The 12,146-nt window shown below is 45.0% G+C and overlaps 1 protein-coding gene across 5 annotated transcripts in view; it reads left to right on the top strand.

Moving 5' to 3' along the window:
• Window positions 1-3,295: 3,295 nt before the first annotated feature.
• The window catches only part of LRRK1 (leucine rich repeat kinase 1), a 109,721-nt gene continuing 100,870 nt past the window's right edge, over window positions 3,296-12,146 (top strand). For 2 of the 5 annotated variants that reach the window (XM_073304295.1, XM_073304299.1), the window contains exons 1-3: window positions 3,296-3,518; window positions 5,723-5,849; window positions 10,584-10,799. In XM_073304295.1, coding sequence (XP_073160396.1) covers window positions 10,733-10,799 — 67 coding nt within the window. In that variant the 5' untranslated portion in view covers window positions 3,296-3,518; window positions 5,723-5,849; window positions 10,584-10,732. Of the gene's footprint in view, window positions 3,519-5,722; window positions 5,850-9,632; window positions 9,802-10,583; window positions 10,800-12,146 lie in introns of those variants that run through there. The other 3 variants (XM_073304297.1, XM_073304296.1, XM_073304298.1) reach the window with 3 other exon arrangements.

The following is a 12,146-nucleotide window of genomic DNA, read 5'->3' on the forward strand; positions in this document are numbered from 1 at the left end:
TAATAACCAATATAGCTTTCCGTATTTTTTTTTTGTTTGATAAACATCTTGGGGGAATGAAAACATGACAACATCTGAAATGTACAATCTTTTTTAGCATTTGGTTTTTATATATAATATTTTCACCTCTTTTTTTCCTCTCAAGTTAAACAAATGACTTAATAATGTATTCTCTTACTGTATAAATCAGGGTTTGACTTTACACACTGAATTTTCTAAGTGATATATCAAGTAACATTAGCCACTAACATACAATGACCCGTTAGAGGATTTATATTCTTTCATTGCACAGTAATACTTTTCATATGAAATACTGCTTAATTTTTTAAAAATATATTTATAAATTAGAGTACAGTTAATCTAATGTATTTTTATAGCTGAAGGAACATGGAAATGCTATATGTGGTTAAACCTCATGTATATATTTAGAATATGGGTATCTTTTTAATATTAGCTTTTCAATTCTTAATAAAAATGTTTAACTTGTTGTGGTATGGTTTGTATAAATGTTACAGGTGTGATCTTTCTCTTTCTTTTCTCCCCACCCCCCCACTCCATTATCATTCTGGAGCTATCTGGAAGTTTACAAAATTTGGAATTTTGATTTTTGTGAACATTTTGGCTTGTTTCTGGACCAGCTCTCTTCATTCCTTACATGGTGTTCTCTGCTTCTTCCTCTCTCCTTTGTGCTTCTTTCCACAACTTCTCTCTAGTCCTGTCCAATCATTTACACCCTTGCATCACCACACACAGGGCTTGGAAATGTTGCCACACGCTTTGGCCTTGCGTAAGTGCTTTGGGTAGCTAGAGCTTTAACAACCAGAGTACCTAGCCTACTACCCAAGATCCATATGCAAGAGTCCCAATGTCCAAGATCAAGTCTCAGATGAAAAGCCAAATCATGGTACCAGCTCCCCCTACCATTGCTACTACAGAGCTAGCCCTAGTCCCTGCTTGGGAGCCAGGGCCTTTATTTTTCCCTATCATCCTGTAGCTAGTAAGTGCCTGATAAAACAAAGCTCTTCCGACCCCTTCCCACTGCTTCTCCGTTCCATATACACATCCTGCCCTACAATTTTAGCCTAAACTGCTTGACATGGCCCCTTTAAGAAAAGGTAAGCAACAGTGAGGATGTAGTGGGCCCACTCTTGCAGTAGCCTGTCATCCAGTAAACCTTCCATTAGAGGCAGCGGGTTTTGCCCAAATACAAACTGCAGGAGAGACACTGGGATGAAACAAAAAAAACAACCCTGTGCTTGTGGGGGACGTGGTTCAGACCTGGGTCTGTGTTTGTAGCAGGCTAGCGTGTCTGGCTCAACCAGACAGGGTACTGAAGTCCCAAGCTGGCAGGGAAAATGGGCTCAGGGGTAGTCTTAACACATCAGGTGACAGCCCCCAGGGGGCCTCCATGACCCCACCCGTCACTGTGATCAGACTTGCACCCACTCACTAACCTTCCTTTCACATCATCTCTGAATTTGGCCTGTTGTGTCAAAATGACAAGATGTTTTTGTTTAAAGTTTTCGTGTTTTTTAAGCCAATCTCATGATTCGGGGGCGGCCGCAGGACTTTTGGCAATACTGATTGCCAGGCTCAAACACGAAAAAATCATGCATGAGGCCAGAAAAAATCATGACATTGGCATAAAAATCACAGGAATTATAAAAATAATAAATTCTGAATTTTTATTTGCCTTTATGGTTACAGAAGTGCATATATTTTTAAAAAATGAAATCTGAGTTTTTCATGCAATCGTAGAACTCCAGGAGGGGGGGCTTTCAGAAAAATACTAAATACTAGAAAACTTGTCTACATGATTCATCAATTCCAAAGACCGAAGGGTTCACTGTGATCATCTAGTCTGCCCTCCTGTATAACACAGGCCATAACGCTTCCCAACAATAATTCCTAGACCCTATCATTTAGAAAAGCATCTAATCTTTAATGTGGACTGGAGGGATGTCAATTTTAGTCCACACTAGCGTGTTGTGCACTAACTGATCCTGCTGGTGTGCACAAAAAGTTTCCTAGTGCGTGTTAATGTAGACTTGTTTTAGACAGCACTACGCACAGAACAGAACTTTTAATGCATGCCAGCAGGGCTCACAAGGGCCAGTTTGTGTGCGACATGCAAGTGCAGACTAAACTTTACACCCCTCTGGTGTGGACTAAAGCACTGTGCAGATAAGCCCTTAATCAAATTGTGAGAGTGGCCACATTAGCAAAGCGGGCGTAAAACACTGCCCAATCCCCTTATATACCTCTGTGTGCATGTAAAATGACACATACACATACACTCCCCTTTCTCCTCCCCCCACCCTCAACCACACACATACTCAGCCCCCTACCCACGCCCCTTTCTCCTCCCCTCACACTCACCCCTCCCACGCACTCCCCTTTCTCCTCCTCCCATACTCAACCACACTCATATTCAGCCCCCCATCCATGCCCCTTTCTCCTCCCCCTCCCCTCACACTCACCCCCCCACAAACTCCCCTTTCTCCTCCTCCCACACTCAACCACACTCATATTCAGCCCCCCATCCATGCCCCTTTCTCCTCCCCCCTCCCCTCACACTCACCTTTCTCCTCCCCCCACACTCATATTCAGCCCCCCATCCATGCCCCTTTCTCCTCCGCCCTCCCCTCACACTCACCCCCCACAAACTCCCCTTTCTCCTCCCCCCACACTCATATTCAGCCCCCCACCCATGCCCCTTTCTCCTCCCCCCTCCCCTCACACTCACCCCCCCACACTCCCCTTTCTCCTCCCCCCACACTCATATTCAGCCCCCCATCCATGCCCCTTTCTCCTCCCCCCTCCCCTCACTCACCCCCCCCACACACTCCCCTTCCTCCTCCCCCCACACACACTCACCCCCCCACACACTCCCCTTGCTCCTCCCCCCACACACACTCACCCCCCCCACACACTCCCCTTCCTCCTCCCCCCACACACACTCACCCCCCCCACACACACTCACCCCCCCACAAACTCCCCTTCCTCCTCCCCCCACACACACTCACCCCCCCACAAACTCCCCTTTCTCCTCCCCCCACACTCATATTCAGCCCCCCATCCATGCCCCTTTCTCCTCCCCCCTCCCCTCACTCACCCCCCCACACACTCCCCTTCCTCCTCCCCCCACACACACTCACCCCCCCACACACTCCCCTTCCTCCTCCCCCCACACACACTCACCCCCCCCACACACTCCCCTTCCTCCTCCCCCCACACACACTCACCCCCCCACACACTCCCCTTCCTCCTCCCCCCACACACATACTCAGCCCCCCCGCTGCTCTCTGGATTGAGGAAGTGCTGGCTGCCCCGGCAGGCCGCGCACAGCCCTGGTTCCTCGCTCGCCCCGCCGCCCCCCCCCCCGCGCAGCCCCAGCCCGAAAGTCGCTGTGGCCGGAGCAGCCGGCGGCGGCGTCCCGGCCCCGCACCCCCGAGCGGAGCCCCCCCCCGCCCCGCCCCGCCCCGCAGGGACGCTGCCCCGCCGGGGGGAGACAGGAGGTACAGTGGCTTCGCGGGGTCCCCGCTGGGCTGCGCCGGGTTTCTCTGCTTCTGCTTCTTCCCCTTGCAGGGCTGGCAACCTCCTGCCCTCTGCAGCAGCAGTTTCCCCTTCGTGGAGGGGGAAGCCGGGGGTCTCCCTAGGGCGACCCAGGCCGGTAGTTACCTGGCCCTCCTCACCGTAGTAGGGGCGCCCTGTTCCTGAATGCCCCTCCCCGCGCTGGCAGACACACACCTGCCTTCCTACAGGAGCGCTCCAGCCGGGTGCTCTTGAAGGGCACAAACTGCATTGAAAAGGGGCTTGAAGTCGGTCCTGGAGGAGGGGGTGCTGCCATAGGGAACAGGAGCGTTTCCCCCCCCCCCCCCCCCAGGCTGGGGACAGGGCAGGCTCTTGAAAGGGACCCCATGGGGCACACTCCGCTCCATAACTTTGCCAGGCCTATGGCGAATGAGGTGTGGCGCCTAAATAGCAGCTGGATAGTCACACCTGAGGTTTGAAGCGGCTTGGCCCTCCGGATGGCTTACACTGTGGCTGCTCTTTGGCAATCCGCAGTCAAGGGGACCCTGGTGGGATAACCACTCTCCTTATCTTTGTTAGAGCTAGTTGAATAGCTTGCCCTAATATTGGGTTTTTTTTCAGTGAAAAGTGGCTTTTTGACAAAGGGTTAATTTTCATGACCAAATGTTTTTCTTTGGACGTTTTCAGGTTTTTGTTGAAAAAAACAACTTTAGGGTTTTAATTTTTTTTTTTTAATTAAAAAGAAAAGTTTGTTTTTGCCAAAATATTTTTTTTTGTGGGGGGGGGAGGGCAAATCATTTCTTCACCCACTCTCATCAGAATTTTAAAGATCGAATTTTTTTTAATCGTTTATGCCGGCCACATTGTTTGCTTTTCACCTGCTCTGAAAGAGGAAATTATACTCGTCTGTTTCGCCTTTTGTTTATTCTATATGTGTTTGTATAGAATAATAAAGACAGGCAACATATTACATAGCACGCAACAAGTCTAGATCCCTTTTCCTTATGGTCTAAGGCCCCAAGCTTCCAGACATTTAAGCATATGGTTAATTTTACTCATGTAAAAGCTCACATTGATATCACTGGGACTTCTTATGTGAGTAAAGTTAAATACATGCCTATGTGATTAGAAACTCAGGGCCTGTCTCAGTCTGGTTCTCAGGAGAAATAAAAGAGTGAGAAGAGGTTCACGAAAAGAAAACATTTCTATAAATGTGGATTGTTTGGGGTCTTTTTTAATAGAACCTAAATTTGGGATCCATAAAGGAAATGTTTGGGTTAAATAAGTCATAAGCAGGAAGCTGTTGTCCTTCCCTGAAAGCTGGTTGTTGAAGGGAAATAGCCTATATTAGCTTTAAGGAAAAACTTCTTTTTATACAATCACCATTACAACAGCCATCAGGAAGCACTTGGGGCTCCAGAATAGAAACACTTCACTTTTATAGTACAGAGTATTTATTATTATTATTACTTTCCACTTATATAGACTTCTCAGACAGTAATTTCAGAGTGCTTCATAAATAGTAATTAATCAAATGTTACTATGTGTCTGGAGGGAGATAAATAATATAATCACTTGGCAGATTTGGAAATGGATGCACATAGAATTTACCCGTGATTTGCTTAAGGTCACACAGCATACTTTTGTCAGAGGGGGAAACAGAACCCAGGAGTCCTTGCTCTGACCACTAGTTCTCCCTCTCTCTGCTGCTGTGACCAGTGTACAATATGCAGTGTACAAATGCATTGTCACTTATCCGAAAACTTGAGGTAGATTCCCAATTTTGACATGTGTCACTTGCGGAGCACTTAAAAAAGTCCTCGACAAATGACTTAAGTTGAAAGATGAGGTGCAATGTCATGGTATTGTGACAACTGATTTAGTCACATGGGACATTAGGAGAAAAGTGGCAATCCAGTGGAGAATGCAACAGGTACAAAGGGTTGGCCTTGAATACAAACTCTCTTCTGTTTCCAACTTCTGTTATTTTTTTGTATGTTTCTAACATTCTTTATCTAAATAAGCACTGGGTGCTTTATTTTTCACTCTGTCTGCTTTTATTACACGTGATGAGTGATATTAGTGTCTGCCAGCATGTCGTTGCAGGGCACTAGACTAGATGAGCTCCTGAGGTTCCTTCCAGTCCTATGATTCTTTAGAAGTAATTGGATTCTATTTTTCTTCACAGAGTTTCTGGTGATCCAAGAAAGCTGAGGATACATTGGCTTCCTATAAAGACCAAAGATGGATTGCTGTTTAGCAGGGATTTTGCCCTAACCAAATACCAAGAGCCACATTCTCTTCTCGTTGCCTTGGTAGGTATTAGAGGTATTAATACCGCTTCTGAGTGTGACTACATCCTCACACTGCTTCATCCACATTCATGCTCCACAATATTACCTTGTGAATACCTCTGACACCATCCCTGGTCTTGGATGTGGCATAACATTGTTTTCAAACGCATTGGTTTGAGCAAAGGACTCAAGATGCTATTCCAGTCTGCTCTTGACTTGGTGAGTAATCTTGGGCAAGTCATTGCACTTCTATGTGCCTCAATGTACTTACCTACAAAATGGGTCTGATACATTCACAGGGGTATTGTGAGACTTAATGAATGTTTATGAAGTGTTTTAAGATCTTTGGATGAAAAGGGCTGTGAATGCAAAATATTTTATACGATTTTATTTTAAAAAATTGGCAATAATTTCTTTAGCCTGTCTCTAAAAGTGAGCCATTTGCCTGCTAGTGAATCTTGAAGGAGAAGCTGGACAGATGCTGAATGGAATCTAAATCTGCATTAAAATATATTGCTCCTTGCTCCTAGTCCTGCTGAGAGGAATCTCGCAGAAACTACAGAATCTTGTGTAACACCAGTCTGTCTAATAGTCAATAGTTACTATACATTCCAGGATAAAACCTATGTTATTGGAGTTAAAAGTTGAGTATATGTATCAGCATCTTAAGGGTAAAAAGCATTATAGTCGTGTTCCCCAAACCAACCATGACAAATCCAGGAAATTCAGGTTATACATAAAAGAAATTCAAAGGTGTTAAGGTATAGAAATGCACATGTAAAACATCCCAACAACCTTAGTTCAGTCTTGTATTGAGACCATGCAATAATAATATAATTATGGTTAAGGCATTTTGTAGTCTCAGATTAAATGAAATTGATTTTTAAAGACACAGTCCCCTTCCCCCACCCCCTCACCCCCCAGGGTCACTATAGGGGAGAGTGGCTGGATTAGGAGTTCCTGAAATCATGAATGGGATGATTTTCAAATATCTAATGGGCACTAAGTCCAGAAAATGAAAATTACTTTCCCCCACAATTTCTGAAATTGTGCGAATGTGTGCCATGGATTGTACTGCAAAGAAATGCCACATAAGTCTGAATGTGTGCTGGAAAGAACGACTGAACTAGTCTCTGCTCTGCTCTGCAGATTCATGCTTGATGTAACTCAGTGGAGTTATGATCAAGATGAATTTGAGCTGTGATCAGAGGTGGATTTACTGTGAAACAAAGAGTGCGGTGGCACGGGGCCCCCAGTGACAGGAGGCCCCCCAAAATGCAGGACGAATCTCATCTGACAACCTGCCCTCGGGTCCCTGCCAGCAGCGCAGCAGGGCTCAGGCAGGCAGGCTGCCTGCATTCGGGGGCTGGTGGCCAGTGGCCCCATGCTGCTCCCGGAAGCTGACGGCTGCTGGCACGTCTCTGCGTGCCCCTGGTGGGGCGGAGGTGGCCCCACATGCCGCCCCTGCCCTAGGCAGCACACGGAGACCCGCTCTCCGCAAGGGGCGTGCAGAAATGTGCCAGCAGCAGGGCTAAAGCGGCTCCCTGCCTGCGTTGCCTCCCTCCCTCCGCGCCGCACCGCTCATGGAGGCGACTGGTATGTCCCTGCAGCCCCTGTGGGGAGGAGGGGGGTGTCCCCGCACGTTGTCCCCTGCCCCGAGCACTGACTCCGCAGCTCCCATTGGCTGGGAGCTCCAGCCAATGGGAGCTGCAAGGACAGTGCCTGCAGGCAGCAGTGCGCAGAGACCCCCCGGTTTCCCCCCTCACCTAGGAGCTGCTGCCAGAGGGGTGCGCCAGTCACTTTGGGAGCTGTGCCGCCCAAGGTAAGTGCCGCGCCCCTGACCCCTCCTGCACCCCAACCCCCAGTCCAGAGCCCACACCCAAACTTCCTCCCAGAGCCTGCACCCCTCATCCTTCCCACACTCCAACCCCCTGCCCCAGCCCAGAGCCTGCACCCAAACTCCCTCCCGGAGCCCAGTCCCCTGCACACCCTCCTGCACCCCAACCTCGTGCCCCAATCAAGGTACCTCACTTTATTGTCATTTACGTCCTATTACTTATAATATAGGAGGAGGACGAAGAAAAAAAGAATGAAAAATGGGGGGTGGGGGAGATAAGAGAGAATGTTCTTTTTCTTGGCTGGGTCTCAAGGGGGTCCCCCAAAAATGAAGCTGCGCACAGGGCCCCACTAACTCTAAATCCTCCACTGGCTGCGATGTCAATCGTTCAACCCTGCAGAAACATCACACACACTAAATCTTGGACTGCAGGCATTGGAAAGCAGAGAACCCCCGTGTTAATAGTTTGCAAAATGACATGCTCTGTTATTCGGCAAATATTTTTGCTATTTTAGTTTTCTTAAAAAACAAACAAAGAAAACCCCCAAAGTTGTTTGTCCCATCATTGTTGGGTGGTTTCACATGAAGTGACCCAAATTATCTGCTGATTTAATAATTCCCATGTTGGTCCTTGAAAATTATGGACTAGATCCTCTTTATAGAACGAAAGGGAGGAGTGGGGGTGATCAGGTATTTTCCACTGAATGCATCCAATGAAGTGAGCTGTAGCTCACAAAAGCTTATGCTCAAATAAATTTGTTAGTCTCTAAGGTGCCACAAGTCCTCATTTTCTTTTCATGGAGGTTATGGCTCCCTGATCCTCAAGGCCTGATGCCACTTAGAGCTGCCGCCGAACATTGCTAGGTTATGCTACTGATGTGCGGTCCTTAACAGACCATGTACCAGTTGAGGACTGGCATGGCATAGCATAGCAGGGCTCGGCCGTGCCTCTTACCTGCTCCAGTGATACCCCCTGCATTGGGAAAAGGGCCAGAGATGCAGGGACTGGCTGCAGTATACGTGCATCAGCAGAGAGTGCAATTCTACCACAAAGAAACACTCTGCTGGCCACTTGCAGTTGGGTTACTGCTCTTTTCACCCACCTCAGTGGCACACAAGAGACATAACCCACCTAGTGAATCTGGCCCTGCTCTCTGTCTACAGGTTTACAGGGAGTATAATCCTGGGTCAGCCGCAATATAGACCATTAGAATTAAATGATCACTGCAGTCGGATCTGTAAAATGGTGAACTTGTCAAATCAGACACGTGCAGGGTAAGCAAACACTCCCTATCTTGTAACGACTGGCTAGTAGAATTTACCCTGTCTAATTCCAAAGCAGGTCAATCACATTGTTATTGGCTCACGCATGTACTCCCACAAGCTGTAACATATTTTACTGGCAACCAAGGAGCACCCAAAAATGCATGTCCTAGCTTTGAAAGCATCAAAAAATTGGATTCAATATGACCTTTAAAATCTAATATGCCACTGATCCACATAGCCATAGGGCAAGCAGTAGCTGGAATGGGCATTTGGTCTTTGTTGCCAGACAAGCTCCACAAAGTGGGGATCACTAGAAATTGCATTTGTCTGTATGGACATAAAGTAGGACCAGACTCAAACCTCTGCATAGAAATAAATCACTTGCCATTCACAGGTTTTGTAATGCATTGCCAACTGGACTTAAAGTCCTGTGAAATGAAGGAGGAATGTGAGGAAGCGGAATCCAGATCCGTTGAAGGACGAGTGTATTTTGTACTGCCCTTGCTCTTAAACCCCAATTCAACAAACAGCTCTAGTTAGTAAAGCACTGAAGCATCTGCTTAAGTCTCATTGACTTTAATGGCACATAAGCACATACTTAATGTTAAGCACATGTTTAAGTGCTTTGCTGAATTGGGGGCCTCCTTTCATGCCTTTGATGGCATGCAGCAGACATGAAAGAAATGGATTAAAATCAGATCTTTTTAGTGATGCTCTGTTACATTAATGAAATAATTTACATACTGAAAGTGAAAGCAGAAAATAAAGGAACAAAGTATGCTAGTTGTGTGCATACTGTAAATGCCACAGCAGTGTTAGACAGGAGACTTTTAAAAAGAGAGAAAATTTCAGAGACTCGACTTTAAACAGGTAAGAACTTCAAAATTCCCTGGGAGAGTGAGACAATCAATGCCCTGGTCATTGCTAATTTTGCAGGGTGGTTAAAAGAAACGAACAATTTGTAGCTCTCGGAAATCAAATATGGCTCCTTGGATATGTTCCTGCAAAATGTTGTTTATTTTGCAATGAAATCCTTGTGCATTACTGGTCTAGATACAAAGTTTGTGCTCTTCTTTTCCCCTTGTATTCTTTCCTTCCATAGAGGATTTCCCCTTTTTGGTAACCAGAACAGTATTTGTTGGGGGTAATATGGAGTTTCTCAAGTGCACTCTTACTGGGATCCACAATTTCTGCTTAGATTTCGACTTCTTTTGTGACTGAAGATGGTTCTGAAGTGGAATTTCTTTAGGAATTTTCAAGAATTCCCACCAGCAGGTATACACCACTTCAGTGCTCAGCCTTTACACTAGCCCACTGAGAGTCAGAAACTAGATCTGCATTCCTTATCCAAAATATCCCAGCTCTGACTGTAGTCTCTTTAGTAGTTTTGGCTGAGAGAAATTGAGACTAGCCCCCTTTTTTTAGTGTGGAGACATTGTCACGCTATTTTGTTGATTCACGCTATGGGTAGCTAAAGTATTATATAATAAATTGTATTTACACTGGCATGAAATGAATGCACTTTTGCAAGGTAATGTCTAGAGAAGCACGTTTTGTATGTGCAAAGGAATAAACATCTTGCCATTCCCGTGCTGGGATGATTTATGGTGTTTGCTTTTTCTTTTCTTTTCTTTTTTCTTTTTTCTTTAAAGCAGGGCAGATGGTGTTTCTTCATGACTGTGACAACTAGCAGTGACTCCAATCCTGCACCTGGAGAGATTTCGTTTGACTTTGACAACACCATTTAATTTTAAATGCTGCAGAAAGTTGGCTTATTGAAACTTCGCAACTGCAGCCCAGAATGTACTGGTGCGTGGGAACTGAGGAATCCGCTGTTAGCCGAGAATGCAACATGGAGCACCAAAATGGTAAATGGAACAGCTGTTTCTTTCCTATTTGGAGCAGCAGTAAATATTTAGACTTTGATTTTTTGAAGGTGCCCAAGGGACTTAGGTGCACAGGTCCCATTGGAATTCAGTGAGATTTAAACACCTAATTCCCTTAAGTTGCTTTGAATATCCAAGACCATATCTTCAAGAATCTACAAAATGTAACAGTTAATTTTACTTGCAAGAAGAATGACACGTATCTATTAATAAAGAAGGAACAGTGTTCCTTACAAGTGGAACTAGTCAATATTTCTATCACATACCATTGATTCAAAAATGTGTTATAAGGTTCATCATTTTTAGCACATGAATACAAATGTGCTGCCAGCCATTGCTGTAGTATGTGCTCAGGGTACCAAAGCTTTTAAAATCAGAGCATCATTCCTAAGGCTGAACAGATCCTGCTCCCATTGTACTATAAGCTTTAATTCAGCAACTACTGATAATTTAAGGTTAAAAATCTGTAGCATGGATTAGAAAATTTGTGTTTATATAATAATATTTTGAATCCATAGGTAGAAACCCTTCTTTAAAAGGTGATGTATGTTTCAGGTTAGTTTCTGTTGGTGTGATAATTTCTTCTTCAAATATTATATTTGTTGCCAAAATTGTCAATCACGGGACAATAACATTAATTTTCTCCAAGTCAAAAACAGTTATGTCTCAGTAACAAGAACCAGTCTTTGGCTTATTATATTAGTGTGTTTTTCCCCATAATAAACAATTCATAAGGAGGCAGTCTTTGCGTTAGAAGTGTGGGATGAGGTGTTTTTGACGCTGGGTAGTGAGTAAGCAAAGCTCAGAAGAGGCTAATGTTTTAGCAACCTTATTTTGGATTTTATCAGCAACTATGAAGCAATGCCTGATACTTTATTCAGAGGCCTTTTTACCTTTATCAAAGACATTTCGCACCAGTGTCACACAGAGCTCCGGGAACTCTTTCCTTTCCCCGTATGTATTATGATTATTTTGTGGTGGCTTTTTTTTCTATATTTAAAGCTTTATCTTTGTACAGTGATCAGGAGCTCTTGGGAATAAGGATTAAATCTGGTATTTGCCTTAAACTGTTAATTGTATGTCTAAACTCTCTTTCTGGAAATCTGAATTCATTTCTGTTGGCATACTAAATTATAAACCATGAGAAGAATTTTAATCTGCTGTAACTATTAGCAGACTTTAATGGATCACCAACAGTTTTAGCCTGTAATTCTGATTTGACAGATTTTCCTCAGCGTTTCAAAGAGAAGGTAAATAAACAAGTTTGTCTGTGTGTAAATAATGAGGTGGGAAGGGGAAAAAAAGCTATAAACTGTTTTTCTATTTAAT

Source organism: Lepidochelys kempii, chromosome 10 (genome assembly GCF_965140265.1).
Source record: "Lepidochelys kempii isolate rLepKem1 chromosome 10, rLepKem1.hap2, whole genome shotgun sequence".
NCBI classification, from domain to species: Eukaryota; Metazoa; Chordata; order Testudines; family Cheloniidae; genus Lepidochelys; species Lepidochelys kempii.